This window comes from Dipodomys merriami, unplaced genomic scaffold (assembly GCF_024711535.1).
Source record: "Dipodomys merriami isolate MVZ:Mamm:240054 unplaced genomic scaffold, mDipMer1.0.p SCAF_3, whole genome shotgun sequence".
In the NCBI taxonomy this organism is placed as follows: Eukaryota; Metazoa; Chordata; class Mammalia; order Rodentia; family Heteromyidae; genus Dipodomys; species Dipodomys merriami.
In genome coordinates, this window is record NW_027204492.1 from 81,433,938 (window position 1) to 81,452,579 (window position 18,642).

At 45.2% G+C, this 18,642-nt stretch overlaps 1 protein-coding gene across 1 annotated transcript in view; it reads left to right on the forward strand.

Moving 5' to 3' along the window:
- The first annotated feature begins 1,955 nt into the window (after nucleotides 1-1,955).
- Itih6 (inter-alpha-trypsin inhibitor heavy chain family member 6) overlaps nucleotides 1,956-18,642 on the forward strand; it is a 35,468-nt gene continuing 18,781 nt past the window's right edge. Inside the window, exons 1-5 of the mRNA XM_070039157.1 lie at nucleotides 1,956-2,057; nucleotides 4,922-5,076; nucleotides 12,648-12,758; nucleotides 13,576-13,823; nucleotides 16,143-16,312. Of these exons, the coding sequence (XP_069895258.1) occupies nucleotides 1,956-2,057; nucleotides 4,922-5,076; nucleotides 12,648-12,758; nucleotides 13,576-13,823; nucleotides 16,143-16,312 (786 nt within the window). The remainder of the gene's footprint in view (nucleotides 2,058-4,921; nucleotides 5,077-12,647; nucleotides 12,759-13,575; nucleotides 13,824-16,142; nucleotides 16,313-18,642) is intronic.

The following is an 18,642-nucleotide window of genomic DNA, read 5'->3' on the forward strand; positions in this document are numbered from 1 at the left end:
GGTAATCTTTCTTTAGCTGTAGGAAATTCACTTCCAATATGTTTTTTTCAAGTTTTCTTCATTTGGTGTGGGGGGTGTCTAGGACTTTTTGTTTAAAGGTCAAACCTGCTTGATTGATCTGTAACTCATATATTTTCTCTCATCATTTTCTGTTTCTTAGGTTTTCTTGCCTTATGTTCTGCGAGATTTCCTCAATGCTATTTCCTAGTGTTTCTGTTGATCGTTTTTTAAATTTCAGTAACTTCTTTTCAATTTCTGAGAACTTTCTTTTTTCTGAGTGTTCCTGTTTTAAGGCATCTTGTTCTTGTTTTATGCTGCCATATCTTCCTGAATAGCATTGAGATTATTTATCATTTCTCCTTCTGAAGTTCTCTTTTGTTTCTCAAACTCCCAGAGTGATCTGCAGTCTGTTGTTCTATTTGTTTATTTTAGTCTGTTGCTTTCAAGCTGCAGGATTCCTTAATTTGCCTAAGAGTCCTTGGGCAACTATTCATCTTCAAGAGAAAGAGCCTGGGGAGCTGATGGACTTTGTAAAATGTCCTCTAGGCTTTGTCCTGGGTAAGTGCTAGAGCTGTGTAAGCTCTATGTGAAAAAAAAGAGAGAGAGATTGACAAATGTTCTAACCACACTAGTGACCCCTTTGTGAACTTCCAAGTACTTTTCTTTCCCCAGACCCACGCCTCAGTCCTCTTCATAAGACCTGTAGGCACTGAGCCCAGAGTACTGAAACTCGGCATCTCCCTGATCCCCGAAACTCCTGCCTGTCATCTCCATTCTTCTCTCCAAAGAGACAGAGAGCTATCTATGTAGCCCAGGCTGGTATAGACCTCATCATCATCCTGCTTCCACCCCCAGTGTGCTAGGCTGTCTATGGCTGGCTGCCATACTATTATCGTTGCCATGTTCTGTCCAGCTCTCATCTTAGCAGCTATTTACCAGATATATACAATGTGCCAAGCATTCCAGAAATACAAACTCCTTTTATTTTGCTTTTGTATGTTGGTACTGGGACTTGAACGCAGAGCCTTGTATGCTAGCTTAGATTTTTTTTGCTCAAGGTTGGTGTTCTAACATTTGAGCCACACCTCCACTTCTACCTTTTGGCTGCTTAATTGGAGATAAAAGTCTCGTGAAATTTTCTGCTCAGTTGGCTTTGTGCCATGATCCTCAGATCTTCGCCTCTTAAGTAGGTAGGATTACATGTGTGAGCTACCAGTGTCCAGCCTACACATACTCCTTTCATCTTCACAATTTTACAAAAGAATTGCTATTATTATTTGCATTTTATAGATAAAGAAACTGAAGTTACAGTGAGTGTAGTCAACTTGATTACTATCACAGAATCAGTAAGTACCAGCATTGAAAACTACATTCTCTTTTTGGTCTCTGCTTAATTCTGCCTTCGTCTCTGACTGCACTAGAGATCATAACTCTGTGTCTGTGGTGCCCCTAAAATGTTATGGGATCCTGAGCTAGTCTCTCCCAGCTTAAGACAAAAGTCAATACCAGAAAGAACTAAGATCATAGGCTTGTCTCTCCAACCTCTCTTTCATCTCTGCTACCTTTTTAAGATGATCAGAGCTGAGTGACCTTTTTTTGGCCCCAGTTACTAAGCTCTGGTGGATGTTTATAGGAAAGAAAAACCCCACCCTGAGCCAACATAGCAAACAGACAGCCCCAGCACTCTGGTATGTTTAGTTTCCATTCATCTTACAGCTGGATGAGGGGAAAAAGGGAGGCATGGAACTGGCCCTTCTCCAGGCAAGATGCCAGCCCCAGCTCTTAGACAATCCTGGTTTGTATGGGCCTCAATGCCACATTCACAGCCCGCTCCACACTTCAGGATGGTCCCTCCCTCTCAAGAGAAGGGATACCTGGAGGTTTAAAAGAGCAAGGGTTTGGAGATCAGCCTTAGACCTTCTGGATGTGAACAGACCCAGACCAGAAGTAGCACCATGTCTGAGTGGAGGTGCCTCATCTGTGTCAGTTTTTTGCTGACATTTCTCCTTGAACTGACATACCAGGGACCCCCTGATCCCTCCTCATCAAGCACAAAGGTCAGTTTGGGGATAAGGGAACAAAGCTCTGGGATATGTGAGAAACTGAGTTCCTTGGGGAGGAATATGGGAAGGCATAGTGTGCTTCTTCAATCCGAGGCTGAGAAGCAAGGGCTAGAGAAAAGAAACACTGTATGCTGAGCAAGTGTCAGAACCTGCATTAAGGGTCTAAGATTTATTATTTTAGTTCTCATAGGATCCTTATATGCCAGCCTCTATTATTATGCCCTCTTTGGAAAGGACCAAAAGCTCAGAGGTTAAAACACAGGAAGTATGAGAATTAGAACTTGAACCTACAGACATCTGATCCCAGATTGCTTCCATTTCTCACTACTGCATATACAGCGAATTAGATATGCATGATTTGTGGGTATATAAATGGATCTGGACTTTGGAAAAGGTGCCAGGTGTTGGTGCCTCACATCTAAAATCCTAACTACTCAGGAGGCTGACATCTGAGGATCAAGGTTCAAAACCAGCCTGGGCAGGAAAGTTTATAGGACTATTATCTCCAATTAACACACACACACACATACACACACACACACACACACGTACACACTCATGCACACACACATAAAACACCAGAAGTGGAATTGTGGCTCAAATGGTAGAGCACTAGTCACAAGGGAAAAAGCTCAGGGACTGTGCCCAGGCCCTGAATTCAAGACTCAGTACTGGCACACACACACACACACACACACACACACACACACACACACACACACCTTCAGAAAAGGTGAGGAAGAAAATCATATACTTGATGGGTTACCTCACAGTTTCTGAGGCTCACGTAACACATTTGTGAAATGTGAACAATGGATAGTATTTAGTTCATGAGCTGTTGTGTGAATTCATGATCATGATGTCAGATGCTTTACATGCTTGGAGTGCATGATTGCACTGAGTATGATCAATTCTTTATGCCTGGGACATGAAAAAAGAAAAAAACTGAATATATCAAGAGTGCCTTGCACAGAGTGAAGCCCAATCAATGGAACTATTCAGCTACATTCTAAAGCCTGGTAAAGTGTCATATCTGCTCTAAAATGAAATCCATGCCGGGCGCTGGTGGCTCACGCCTGTAATCCTAGCTACTCAGGAGGCTGAGATATGAGGATCGCGGTTCAAAGCCAGCCCGGGCAGGAGAGACCGTGAGACTCCTATCTCCAATAAACCACCAGAAAACCGGAAGTGGCGCTGTAGCTCAAGTGGTAGAGCGCTCGCCTTGAGCTGAAGAGCGGAGGGACAGCGCCCAAGCCCAGAGTTCAAGCCCCACGACCGACAAAAAAAAAAAAAAATGAAATCCATGGATCAGCATCTTCTGGAAACTTATTAGAAAAGTAAGATCTCAGAACTGGAGGTGTGGCTCAAGTGGTAGAGTGCAAGCCTTGAGTGAAAAATTTAAGAGTGGAAGGGCCTTAGTTCAAGCCCCAGTAGCAGTACAAAACAAAAGGTAAGATTTTAATATTCACTCCAGATGTGCTAAATCAGAATTTTTTCTAGGTACTCAGGAGGCTGAGATCTGAGGGTTGAAGTTCAAGTCCAACATGGGCAGAAAAGCCTATAAGACTCTTATGTCCAATTAAACCACAAAATAAAGAGAAGTGGAGATGTGGCTTAAGTGGTAGAGCACCAGACTTAAGTAAAAAAGCAAAGAATGAGGCAGGGTGTCAATGGCTCACAACTGTAATCCTAGCTATTCAAGAGGCTGAGATCTGAGGATCATGGTTCAAAGCCAGCCCAGGCAAGAAAGCCCATGACACAATTTTTTTTGGTCATCATGGGGCTTGAACTCGGGGCCTGGGCACTGTCCCTGAGCTATTTTGCTCAAGGCTTGTGTTCTATCACTTTGAGCCACAGTGCCACGTATAGTTCACAGACTTTCCTACCCAGGCTGGCTTCAAAATGTGATCCTCAGATCTCAGCTTCTTGAGTAGCTAGGGTTACAGGTGTGAGCCACCTGTGCCTGGAAAACTTTGTAGTACTTTTTTGTTTTCCATGAGACTCTTATCTCCATTTTGTTAAAATCACAGTAAAAAGCTGGAAGTGATATTGCTCAAATGCTGGAGTGCTAGCCTTGAGCAATAAGCATCTAGGCCCTGAATTCAAGCCCCAGAACCAGCACCAAAAAAAGCTAAGAGTAAGAGCCCAGGTCCTGAGTTCAAGCCCCAGTAATGATACGCGCGCACATGCACGTGTGCACGCGCGCACACACACACACACACACACACATAAACACAGGCCTCTGTACAAATACTTCTTCAATTTTATATGTATACAAATCTCACAGCATCTTCTTAAAATGCAGATTCTGGATTTTGAGGGGATTCTTTTTGTTTGGTGTGTGTGTGTGTGTGTGTGTGTGTGTGTGTGTGTGTGTGTGTGTGTGTGTGTGTGTGTGTGTGTGTGTGTGTGTGTGTGTGTGTTGTGCTTACACTAGGAGCCTGGGTACTGTCCCTTAGCTTTTTTTTTTTCTCAAGGCTGGCACTCTATCATTTGATCCATTCATCTACTTCTGGCTTTTTTGGTTGTTAATTGGAGGTAAGAGTCTCACTGAGTTTCTTGCCTAGGCTGGCTTTGAGTCTCAGTCCCCAAGTCTCAGCCTCCTGAATAGCTAAGATGATAGGCGGGAGCCACCAGGACCTGGCCCAGAGGTCTCTTGAGTCATCCTCTGCTTTGAGTCTTAGTGAAATATCAAGGAGTTTCACTACATGAACAGAAGGTATCATTTTCTCTCTTTGGGTCTCAGTTTCTCCACATATACTTGGATAACAGTCTGGAAATCTTAGGTCTTCAAGAACAGATGCATCTGGGCCAGGAATCAAGTCTAGCTAACTCACTTCCTGTCTTTTTTCTCTCAGCTGTTGATGACAAGCTATTCCATACGTTCCACTGTGGTGTCTCGCTATGCTCATACTATGGTCACCTCTGTCCTGTTCAATCCACATCCTGAGGCCCATGAAGCCATCTTTGACCTGAATCTGCCTCGCCTTGCCTTTATCTCCAATTTCACCATGTAAGTCTGCTTCACCTCTTCATTTACCCTTCAGTCATTTGTGCCTACATTTGGGCAATCTTTTATTTGTTCTTTCTGCAGCACGTAGCGATTAAGAGGATATACTCTGAGATCAAGCTTCTTGCATTTGAATCTCAGCTCTGCCAGTTATGGGACTCAGAACACATTCCTTCTCTTCTGAATCTCAATTTTCCATAAAATGGGGGAGAAAATTCAACCCACTTGCAAGGATTAAATGAGTTAATATGTGTGAAAATCTATGCTAAAATTAGTATCAGGCACATAATAGGTACTTGACACTATTAGCTTTTTAAAAAATCAAGGAAACAGGCTTCTGACTGTATGATTACACTGTGCTAGGTATGAGTGAAAGAGGAAGGTTAGTTGCACATACTCCCTGCTCCTAAAGTCCAGTCTAATAAGGGAGCCATGAAAAAAGGAAGCAGGTGGTTTAAATAAAGTATGCAAGGAGGAAAGAGAAGAATGGGAATAGTACGAGGCAATGGCCAGTTCCCTTCCCCCAGTCAGTTAAAGAAAGCCTTGGATAAAAGACTCCTAAAATGAGGTTTGAAAAAGGAAATGTCCACCAACTAGGTATGTGAAGGCAGGGCTAAAAAGTCAAGTTGAAGGTGTTCCCTCATGAGAAATGTATGTGCATTTGTGTCACTGAAGTCTTAAGGACAAAGGGTAGGAGAGTGGTCAGAAATGAGATTTGAGAGGCAAGGAACCACTAAGCTGTGGACAGCTTCCAAAGCTAAAGAGAATACTTGGATATTACTCCCCAAATACATGAGTTTATTAAACCTTATGTTCTATTAAATATACTACAAGGCAAACAGATTAGATACATTATGAAGCATAGGAGGATAATTGATTAAAGGATGAAGAAAAACTCTGCAGAGTGCTAATTTCTTGATTGGTCTCCAGCCAATTCCCCAGGGGGATGCACACTCCCTTTGGAAATAACTGTAGCCAACATCGAGGCCACGTGGCAAGGTTTAGAGCAATGAGTGATGGTAGTGAAGTAGGTGGGCTGAAAGGGCCAGCCAGGAAGCTAGGAGACCAAATAAGGAAATAGCCACAGAGTCTGTTTAAGGGATGCTGGAGGCTGGGACAGGATAGTGTGGGGGAGGAGGGGAGATTTGAGAGACCACTGGAGAGAGAAACAACCTGGAACTATGAGAGGAGCAAGCAAATAGACAGTGACTGCCTTTTCTCAGCTTCTCAGACCTGGGAGATAACTTGATCAACCTTGGTTGAGATGAAGGGAAAGCTTAGCAGGGGCCCCATTAGCTAATATGACACCTCAGTGTGAATTAGAAAGCACTGTCTGGGTTTGGGAATAGACAATCTGAGACCTAGCAAATTAGCCCAGCCTAGGGAGAATTTCTGCCCTTGCTCAACTGCCTTAACCCCTGTGCATTGGAAGAAGGCCCTTGTGCCATAAACAGCCTACATCCTGGAGCTGACATTGTGCCAATTAGAAACTTCTGGTCCTGCCTTAAAGGAGGAGGTGATTGGGTGAAGTCAGAGTCAGGATATACAAGACAGAAGCATTGAGGGTAGTCATGGAGGGCTTCCTGGTAGCAAGATTTCCATGTGAGTAAGATTTGAAGGGAACAAGATTATTCCAAGAAAACCAAAGACAAAAACAGAAACAAATCACACATATACCACAAACAAACAAGCAAACAAAAATCCTGGAATGTGATGGAATAGGGAAGCTAACCTGAGAGGTTCGCAGTCACTTGAGGTAAGGGCCGTCACTTGAGGTAAGGGTCAAGTAGTCAGGCAGAATTTGGATTTTTTTGTTTCAATAGAAAACAAACAACAAAAAAGAAACACCAAAAGAATTTATTTTAATTAAGCAAAGCAGGCTGGAGGAAATGTTCTTGGGCAGAATCTGTGGAAAGTATGCTGGCTAGAGACAGCACACACAGAGGCCCCAGTGTGCTGCTGCCAGAGCAGCTCCACCCGGGCCCCCCCAACCCCCAGGAGACCTTGGGGTCCTGCCAGCTCAGCCCACCCCCGCACTAGCCCAGCCATAGCAACTTGGTTTCAGCTGCCTTGAAATATTCCCTGCTTGAGGGGTCTCTTCTGCCAGCTAGGGATCCTTTCCCCCAGTATTCCTGGAGGCAGAGGCTTATCCATGCCTCAGTTACCCCATTTGCTAAATGGAGACAGTTATACTTGACTCCTATAGAGTTGTGCTAATATTCTCTAGAACATCACTCTCTCACTTCTCAGAGGCCACCTCTGATACCCCCTCTACATTTCAGACTTGTTCATGAGTCTCCATTCATCATGGCAATCTACCCTTCTCTCCCTGCCCATGCCATCCACTGCTCTGGGTTTTTCTGGCTGTTTGGGATGCCCACTTGGCAAATAATGACTGAGTGCTTCCTGTGGGCCAGACTCTATTCCAGGCACTAAGGATACAGCAACAAATAAAACAGACAAAATCTCCTTTGTACAACTACTTAAGGATAATTTTTTAATTAAAAAACCCACAACAATGCCCAGTGCTGGTAGCTCATGCCTATAATCCTAGCTACCATGAGGCAGAGATCTGAGGATTGTGGTTCAAAGCTAGCCCAAGCAGGAAAGTCAGTGAGACTCTTCTCTCCAATTAACCACCAGAAAACGGGAAGTGATGCCGTGGCTCAAAGTGGTAGAGCACTAGCCTTAAGCAAAAGAGCTCAGGTATACCACCCAGGCCCCACAACTGACAAAGTTCAAGCCCTACAACCAACGAAGAAAAAAAAAGAAAAAAATACTTTGCCTTCAAGATGTTCAGTCTTTTAGAGAAAGCAAGACATAAAACAAATAAATATGTCAGTTTGTTAATAAGAAATGCTACCCAAAAATGGAGAGTATAGCAAGAGAGGGGAAGATGTTATTTTAGAGTAATCAAAGATATCTCTCTGAGGAAGTAACATTTAAACAGATCTGAAGAAAGAGGGTGCGAACACTTGCAAAGATCTGGAGGAAGGAATAGTAGTTGCAAAGACTCTGAGACACAAATGTACTAAACACATTCAAGAAATAGCAAGGAGGGGCTGGGAAGGTGGCTCAGTGGTAGAGCGCTTTCGGTAGAGCGCTTGCCTTGCATGCATGAGGCCCTGGGTTCGATTCCTCAGCACCACATAAGCAAAAGAAAAAAGCCGGAAGTGGCACTGTGGCTCAAGTGGTAGAGCCCTAACCTAGAGCTGAAGAGCTGAGGGACAGCGCCCAGGCCCAGAGTTCAGGCCCCATGACCGGACCCCCCCCCCAAAAAAAAAGAAAGAAAGAAAAGAAATAGCAAGGAGCACTAATCACAAAGGCCAAGCAATGGAAACAACCTAAATGTGCATTCACTAATAATAAACATATAAAGAAATCGAATTCTATCCCGCCACTTGTGACAACTTGAATAGAACTGGAGGACATTATGTTAAGTGAAGTAAGCCAGGTACAGAACAATTACCTCATTATTTCATTCTTATGTGCAATCCAAAAAAATTGATCTCATACAACATCTCATGGTAGTTCTGAGTACGGGGTTAAGTAGAGATGGGGAAAGGTTTATTGATGGATACTAAGGTACAGTTAGCCAGGAGGCATAAGCTCTGGGGAATTATTGCAAGTATTGTGACTCCAAATAATCATTATGTACTGTACATTTTTAAAACCAGAAAAAAAAGGGCCAGGTGCTCATGTCTCATACCTGAAATCCTACCTACTCAGGACATTTGAGGATTAAGGTTACAAACCAGCCCAGGAAGTAAACTCTTATCTCTAATCAACCACCAAAGAAGCCAGAAGTGAAGCAATGGCTCAAGTAGTAGATTGCCAGCCTTTAGTAAAAAAGCTATTGCCAGCCTTTAGTAAAAAAGCTAAGAGACAGTGCATAGGCCCTGAGTTTAAGCCTCAGTACTGGCAACAAAAAAGAAAAACATTAATAGATAAAATAGAGCTAGTATGTATTTCAATGCTATAGTATTTACTTAGTATGCATGAAGATCTGGGTTCAATCCCCAGAATAAGAAAGAAAGGAAGGGAGGGAAGGAGAGAAAGAGGGAAGTAGCAAGGAGGCCAGTTGGCTAGAGCAAGATTGACTAGTAGGGAGAGACGGGATTAAAAACTGAACTATCAGCCAGACTGTGTAAGTTTACAGTGGGCCTGGTGAGGGGTTTGACTTACACTCTGAGTCGAGATGGAAGTCACAGAATTTTGAGCAGAGGATATACATGGTCTGCTTTAAGGGTAACAAGGTCTTTCTACTGCTTCAAGAAGAGTAAACTATTAGGAGCAAGGGTTTAAAGAGGGAAGCCAGCTTGACTCAGACATATACTAGATATTGCAAATAAGGAAAACCATGGGACCTATGTTTCTTTGGGCCTGGCTTACTTCACTTAATATAATTTTTCCAAGTCTTTCAATTTCCTAACAAATGGGGCAATGCCATTCTTTCTGACAGAGGCATAGAATTCCATTGTGTATATATACCACATTTTCTTGATCCATTCATCTACTTAGGGGCATCTGGGTTGGTTCCATGTTTTTTCTTTCTTGCGATTGTTTCTAACATATTTATAAGATGATTTCTTTGTTGCTTTGTATGTCCCTCCCCCACGGTATAACCCCTGTTTTCACTGTATTTGATGTTGGTATAATTTGGGGAGGGGAAGGGAAAAAACAAATTGTTTAAATAGGAATACAAGTGGACCCATTGCAACAATGAGACATACAAGATGTTATGTCCAAAAACGAACTTTACAACCTTGGCACAGGGTGGGGGGATGGGAAGGGATGGGAAAGGAGGAGGCTACAATGCTTGATAAGAAATGTACTCATTACCTTGCCCATGTAATTGTAACCCCTGCGTACGGTATTTTCACAATAAAAAAATAAAAATTAACATTAAAAAAGAGGGAGACCAGCTAGTATATTACTGCATTTACCAGGAAAGAAATGTTGGTTGTTATTGTGGGAATGGTGAGAAGTGGAAAGATTGTAACTGTAGTCTAAAGATAGAGCCAATCCCTGATGGATTGGACGTGGAGTGTGAGAGGAAGAAGGGAGTTAAGCATAACTTTAAGATTTTAGCCCAGCAACTATTTCCTGAGATAAGGAAGAGCAGATTTGGGAAGAGGAGACAACAGAAGCAAAGTTTGGGATATGTTAAGCTTGAGATGCCAATGGAACATTCTACTGGAGATGTCAAGGAAGCAATTGGATATATGACTTTGGAGTTCAGGGGACAGATCTATCCTAGAGATACATTGGGAGTCAGCTGTGTATAAATAGTATTTAAGGCCATGGGACTTGATGACATCACCTAAGGAGTGAATGTAGAAAAAAACAGAGGAGGGGAGTGGAGGGGGGATGAAAAGGAAAGGAAAAGAGGTCAAGAACCGAGATCTAGAGTGTTCCAGTGTTAGAATCAGGAAGAGAAGTTGCTAACAAAGGAGCCTAAGATGGCATGACTAGTGAGGATTACTTACCCAAATCCTCCTATTCATTCAGGCTCAAATCCAAAGCCATGTCCTTTAAGACCCTTTCCTGAAGGTTTGAGCAAAAGTATTTTCCCCCTTCTGTAAACTTTGTGTGTGTGTGTGTGTGTGTGTGTGTGTGTGTGTGTGTGTGTGTGTGTGTGTGTGTGTGTGTGTGTGTGTGTGTATGCATTATGCATGCTGGGCCTTGTGCCCTCACTTGGCCTTTTGCTCAAAGCTGTATCTCCACCATTGAGCCACATTTCTACGTCTGTGTTTTTGCTGGTTAATTGGAAATAAGGGTCTCATATAGACTTTTTTGCCTAAGCTTGCTTTGAACTGGGATCCTCAGATCTCAGCCTCCTGAGTAACTAGGATTAGAGGAATGAGCCACTGAGCCTGGCTAAAAATTTGTTTCACAACGAATTATCTTCCTAAAACAAACTGGGAAACTGGAGATAAAGCTTTTTGTCACATGTATCTTGGAGCTCCCTGAGAACAAGGCTCCCTCCCAAGTGAGGTCCAGAGGGCTGTAATAATTTACACACTGCCACAACTTTTACCATCATATTTCTTTCCTTAATATAATTGACTTAAATAGATGCACTTAGCAGTCCTGGGGTTTGAACTCAGGGGCCTCAGTTTTCCAGGCAGGTACTCTACCACTCAAGCCACAGTTACAGCCCTTTTATGTATTGATTCTTTCGGTCTTTGAATCTTATGGTCTCACATTGCTGCCTCCTATCTATGCCTCCTAAGTAGCTGGGACTATAGGTATGTACCACCCAAACTGACATACTTCTTCAAGAATAAGTTAGTTTTGAACTTTACAACTTCAGGGGGGAGGGAGGAGTTGGGGAAGTGGGGAAGGAAGAGATGGTAGTGGAAAAACAAAGGAGGGGGTAACAATGCTCGATAGGAAATGTATTCATTCCCTTACTTATGTAACTGTAACCCCTCTGTATAGTATCTTTACAATAATATATATATATATATATATTTAAAAAGAATAGTTTAGTTTTATCCTAAGCAACAATATGTATTTTTTAACATAGGGTCTCACTATGCAGACCAGACTGACTTTGAACTTCCTGCCTCAGTCTCTGAATGCTGGCATTACAGTTCTGCACCATCATGCTCATCCCAATGTTTTGTAATTTTAAATAAATGGTATAACAACTATGGCTCTGTTGGTAAAGCACTAGCTAATGCGCAAAAGCATCATATACCAAGTTCAAGTCCTGGTCTCTGACCTAAAATTTTTTAAAGTGCCAGGTGCTGATATCTCATGCCTGTAATCTTACCTCCTACGGAGATTGAGATCTGAGAATCACAGCTCAAAGCCAGCAGGGCAGAAAGGTTCATGAGACTTTTATCTCCAATTAACTACTAAAAAAGCTGGAAGAGAAGTTGTGTCTCAAGTAGTAGAGCACTAACTTTGAGCACAAAAATTCAGGAAAAGTGCCCAGGCCCAGAGTTCAAGCCCTAGGACCAGCAAAAAAGAAAAAGAAAAAATAATTTAAAAAGAAAAAAGAACAAGGTTTTGTGTACTAAATGGCAGGATCCATTCAACACTTTGAAAAACACAAAGCTAGCTGGGCACTGGTGGCTCATGCTTGTAATCCTAGCTACTCAGGAGGTGAGATCTGAGGATAACGGTTCAAAGCCAGCCCAGGCAGGAAACTCCATGAGACTCTTATCTCCAATAAACCACTAGAAAACCGGAAGTGGCACTGTGGCTCAAGCGGTAGCACACTCACCTTGAGCTGAAGAGCTGAGGGACAGGGCTCTCAGGCCCAGAGTTCAAGCCCCACGACCAACAACAACAACAGAAAAATGAAAAACACAAAGCTCTAGTGCCAGATCCTCCAGATGTTAGGTGGGTTCCATTTCCCCATATGACAAATGGATATCATGATAACAACTGCACCCTATTTTATCTCCCCCCCTTCTCTTCTCCTGCTATATTTTTTATTTCTCTCTTCTAATCCCTATTCTACCTCTTCTCTTTCTTTGTATATATTTTTTTCTATCTCTCTGAACATCTTTTTTATCCCTTTCTGTCTCTACTGTCCCTTATCTTTTCTGCTCCATCAGGACCATCAACAATAAAGTCTATGTTGCAGAAATCAAAGAGAAGCACCAGGCCAAGAAAATTTATGAGGAAGCTCATAAGCAAGGAAAGACAGCTGCTCATGTAGGCATTAGGTAAGGTTCCATCAATCTGAAATATGACCAAGTCATCTTATCTGAGTGTCCAGGGGACATGCATGTTCTCTCTTTGTCTCAATCTCTACTTTTATGAAGTGTTGGTGGGGAGACAATAAAGTTGCCTTTATAGGCTTACATGTGATCGTGTGAGTTTGTGAATATCAAAGTGTGCAACCAGTAAGTGTTCAATAAATGGGAATTAATGTCCCCATTTCCATTTTTATGTTGATTGGCCGAATGTGGCTTGTTTAAGTATTGGCACCTTCTGGAAAGGTTATGTGCAAGTGAGATTTTGTTTATTCTAAATTGAGTCTTGTTTCCTTCCTAAGTTCTATTCACTTGTCAAAAGTGGCTTGTCTTCTTTCAATGTTTCCTCTCAACTTCCAAGAGAGTTTAGTCCTGCAGGAAAACTTCACATTTGGCTATTGCAAACCGAGTTACTGCCACATAAACAAGCTTCAGTCTATCACATGGGGCAAGAGTGGGTGCACAGAGTTGTTTGAAGGGTAAGAGCATTGTGTTAAAAAAAAAACTCCTTTCACAAACTGAAGCATTAGCCCCTAGTTCTTCTGTTCTAGCTCCAGATTTTCACAAACAGTTTCCTTGAGAAGGACCAACCTTTGAGAGAATTTCTCAGTAGGGGAAATGAATGAGGAAAACAGGTTAGGGGTGAATGTCTACATCACTTGACTGTAGGGTCAGGAATTTGGTTGAAACAGAAGTTTGGTCTGCTCTTCTGGGTTGAAGCAAAAACATCTCCTAACAGCTCTTCTACTTCTCAGGAAATCCAATGCTCTTCTCACTCTGATTCCAGGGACCGGGAATCAGAGAAATTCCGAATCTCTACTAGTCTGGCAGCCAACACAGAAGTGATATTTGCCCTATCCTATGAGGAATTGCTCCAGCGACAGCAAGGCCGGTACCAGTTGGTGGTGAGCCTGAGGCCTGGTCAATTGGTGACAAGGCTGAGTGTAGAGGTCACAGTGTCAGAAAGAACAGGGATCGCTTATGTGCATGTGCCACCACTGAGGACGAGGCGGCTGCGCACCAACGACCATGCAAGTATGTGGGCAGAGTGGTCAACCACCTTACTGGCTATCCCTGAATAGGTACTTCGCCCTTTCCACAAGGCTACCCACATTCTTTGCCAAGTTCCTTCCCAACTCAGAGAGAGGAGAGCATGTGAGAAGTAGAAGATGTTTGGGGTCCAACATCTGGCCAGTCATTGGCACCAGTATGAACTTGGCACGTTATAAACCAACCAAGGCGTGATATATCCCTCATTAAGAGGAGTCAGATTTGGGAAAGGGCTGTTATTTTAATACAATGAACTCTTGAATTTAAAAATGTAAGGGGGGCTGGGAAGATGGCTCAGTGGTAGAGCACTTGCCTTGCATGCATGAGGCCCTGGGTTCGATTCCTCAGCACCACATAAGCAAAAAGAAAAAAGCTGGAAGTGGCGCTGTGGCTCAAGTGGTAGAGCGCTAGCCTTGAGCTGAAGAGCTGAGGGACAGCGCCCAGGCCCAGACTTCAGGCCCCACAACCAGACCCAAAATAAATGAATGAATGAATGAATAAATAAATCAATAAAAATGTAAGGGTGGCAGCAGCCAGGCTGGCAGAAGCCTGCTTTGCCCTGGAACCCCCATGGAGGGCTGAAGGAAGATGGGCAGGCAGGGAATGCAGGCTGCTCTGGAGGGGCCACTGCAGGCCCTGTGGGCACAGAGCCATCCTGGCTGCCAGGCTTACAGCTGGGGTCAGAGGGTGGGGAGGAGCCCAGCAATGCCGGTCCTGAACCAGCGCAGGTGAACCTGAGGCCCAGTCAGGCCCCAGACCTCAGCACCAAACACAGCTCCCATGAGAGCTGAGGGACAGCACAGGGGTGTGCCAGCCCCCGTGGCCACCCTCCCGAAGCTCTGCAACACTGGGCGCCCTGGCTAATTTGACCCTGCTGACCAGACAGGCAGTGGGGAACACACAGTGCAGAGAGACAGACACACAGACCAGTTCCCATCCCTGCTAAAGTGGGGCCATCACAGCAAGTCAGCCCATTGCTCTGTCTCTCTTTTCCCATCCATAAGAAGGAGTTGGGTGCAAGAGATGTCACCTGTGGCCCAGGACCAGGAGGAGAACTAGATAACAGTGCGCCCCAAATTTATGGTGCAGAGCAGTGAATACTGCATGCTGGCCTTCAGAGCGAGCTCTATTTGGCACTCACAAGATGCACAGATTTGCACATGGGCCTGCTGGAGTTTCATGCCCACATGGACTGCCTGGGAAGCAGGAGACATGGTCAGTGCTAGGCTATGGACAGGGAGGCTGGGGGTGGGAGGGAGGGATGGCTGGTCCAGGGCTTCAGGGCAGCAGCAGGGACCTGGGCTCACAGGCCATGTGAGTGCTGCAGCCTCTGCTCTTAAGCCCTAAGCTAAAAATGGCAGCTCCCTCCCCCTTCTCCTTAAAGGTTGAAAGAGAGGAGAGAAGCAATCCTGAGGGGATCAAACAAAACAAAGACTTCTGGAAGGAAGGAAGCCCAGGGAATGTATGTCAGCAGGCGCTCAGGAGTATGGGGCTCCCTTTGCCCCTAAGCTTCCTGACAGCTGTAGCAGGAAGGAGGGGGAGCAGAATTCCCAAGTCTCCTTTTTCTGGGAGGAGGGAGGGAGGGAGGCCCAGAGAGAACATGTCTAAATGGACGCTTGTCATAGACTAAAATTCCAGAGCAGTTGCTCTTGTGGCCAGCTCAGCAAACTTCCGGAACCAGCAAGTCACCAGTGATTTCATGAGCCACTAAAAGGCTCATTCCACATGTGATGCTGGGAGTGAGAGGCAGAGGGGAGGAAAGCACATGCAACTCCATCCCAGAGGGAAACCTTGCTGCACTGCTGTTTCCCACAGTCAGGAGGGGGATGGGAGAGACCCAGGCTTGGATGTGTGTGTGTGTGTGTGTGTGTGTGTGTGTGTGTGTGTGTGTGTGTGTACCTGCCCCTGTCCTCACACCCAGCATTCTACCTCTCTGGGAGGAGACCCAGGCTCCTAATGGACCTGAGGACTTACTTGCCAGTGGTGTGGAGAGTGGCCAGGTTGGATAGTGGGGCAGGGAGAGGCTGTGAGTGAGAACAGACTTCCAGGGCTGGGGCCGAGGGCAGAGCTTGGTGTGTGAGGCAGGGGAGGCAGGGGGCAGAGCAGGAGCAGGCTGCAAGGTTTGGGGCAGAGCAGTAACTGGAGCAGGTGGAAGGGCCCAGAAGCCAGAGAGAACTGCAGGTGATGGGAGGGTCCCCCTTCTCACCTTCCCCACCAGTTGTCCCTTTAGCTGTCCTCACCTGTGGCTTTTCTGTGGGCTGAGCCCTCCATGCCACCCCACTGTGACCTTCCCCAACCCTCCAGGTGAGGCTGACTCGCCCCCATCCACCAGGATTGAGAGAGGAGAGACCTGTGTTCGAGTCACCTTCTCCCCAACAATGCAAGAACAGTCTGCTTCCTCCAGCTCAGGCATCATGGCTGACTTCATAGTGCAGTATGACGTGACCATGGAGGACATCATTGGGGACGTGCAGGTGCGGCCTCAGGGAAGTGGATTGAACTTGGATCTGAGCAATGTGCTGGTGTGGACAAGTTGTCTATCTGAGTCTCCTAAGGGATAAATGAATTGTGTGATCGGGGTAGAAAGATGTGTAAAGACACCTGGCTTCACACACCTATGAGCACCCCAAATGGCAGGGCACCTGGGACTGTAGAAAGGGAAATCAGGTCTTCATATACCGACCTTAATGTGAGAAGTGATGGCCCATTCTGGAGCATCCTTAGTCTGGGAGGCGGGTGGGCCAGAGGCTCTGACATTTCCATGCAGTTTTTGTTTCTTGATTTATCTGTTGTTGTTCTTGTTGTTGTTGTTTTGTCAGTCATGGAGCTTGAACTAAGGTCTTGGTCACTGTCCCTGAGCAACTTTTATTCAAAGCTAGCACTCTACAACTTTGAGCCACAGCTCCACTTCTGGTTTTCTGGTGGCTAATTGAAGATAAGCATTTCATGGACTTTCCTGTCAAGGCTTCATTTGAAGAGTGATACTTAGATCTCAGCCTGCTGAGATCTTAGTATCTCAGGTAAAGGCCCATTACAAGGGTATCTAAAAGGCCCTCTCTTCACTTAAGCCATGTGCCTTCAGTTCTGAATTAGTGAAGACAGTGAGGAGATTCTATGCTTCTTGGGAACAGCTCAGCTCACCAGGGACCCAGGGCTCCTGGCTAGAAGAAAAGGAGGATAAGGAGGAAGTAGGGGAGGACAGAGCCTGAGAGGTCTGCTCTCACCCTTTTTCCCTCCCACTTTCCTGATACAAGCTAATCTCCTCACAGTTCCCAACCATTCTATGCCTTTCTCCACAAGCACCCCTCACATATGGGCAAGCTTGCTCACAGTATCAGCTTTCCTGAGTGTGCCTTCTTCCTCCTTCTCCACTGGCTAGTACCCTCCTCTTTTGTAATCCTGCCTAAGCAAATGAAATATATGTGGCAGAGTATGAAAGGGTCTAAGAGAAGGAAGATTTCCTCAAAGACTTGGCTTTGGGAAGAAATGAGTAGGACTTTCTGATTCTGTGCACAGAGTGAAAGGAAAAGCATGCTGAGATAGGGAACAGCATATGCAGAGACACACAGATGTAGCAGGGCCTCAAGGAGGAATTGGGGGGTACCTTGCCAGCAGGTGGCATCATCTAGTGCACTGTCAGGTGGGTGTGTTTTGTTCATGGAGGCAGAGTCAGGGGCTTCCTTCTTTACCTTTTCCACAATTGCCTAGAGATGAAATGTAGGTAGGATCAAGCTTTGTCAAGGTAGGATGGAGCATAAAAAGCACACTCAACGCCCCCACACTCAACTGACTGTGCTGCCATCCCCCCTGGAGCCTTGAGCTCCTGGCCCACTTCCTGTGTGGCAGGGAGGCTTATCTGTCAAATGCCCCACCGCCACCCGCGCCTTCACTCAGTCTCCTGTCTCTGTCATAAACAAGGCTGCCTGACACTGAAGGAAATCCCACCTAGGTGCCGCTTCTTGCCTCTTGGTAAGGGCAGGGTGGACACTGACTGGAGCTAGTGACATGCCTTCTGCATCACAGACAAGATGGGGTGGAAACCAAAATAAAGGGAATTAAGAGGATCAGGGACTGCTTTGTGGCTGTCAAGGGACTTTAAAAGTACAAAGAAATGGCCCTTGTGAAAGGCTCTGAGGGCAGGGAAAGCCCCAGAGCCCAGATGACTGCTGGATGACAGGGAAGTGGTTGAATCTTGTCAGACCTATGCCTGGCTTCCACTGTGTCTGGAGAGTGGGGAAGATGGATTTAAAATACAATACAGGGAGGTGAGCGAAAATGAGGTGACACGGAATTCTGTGGAGTCACAAAGTGGCTGGATTGTGTTCTATAGGTGAAATGACACTGCGATGCCTGTGCAGTTGTTGTAAGCAGTTGAGAGGGAAGACCGGCACTGAGCCAGGGAAATTTAGGAAAGTGAAGGCTGAGTCTGAGCAGGTTTTCCTCAGAATGAACAGTTCAGCATCCCACAAAGTGTGCAAGAGCAAAAAGCAACAGGAGGGGGTAGTTGACTTGCAAGGGCACAGGAGAACTAAAGGTGACCCTCAGGACTGGGGAGCAGTGAGCCTGGGTGGTGGTGCCTGGCATGAAAATAACATACAATGGATGCAGGCCTGGTTCAGAATAATGATCCAACCTAGCTGAAGGTGACACTCACGTATGGAGAGGAGTGAGCATCGGGTCAGAGGTGGACTGTATGAGAATAATGTATAAGCAGGGCACCAGTGGCTCCCAGTAATTCTAGCTACTCAGGAGGCTGAGATTTGAGGATCACTGTTCAAAGCCAACAAAGCAGAAAGTACCCATG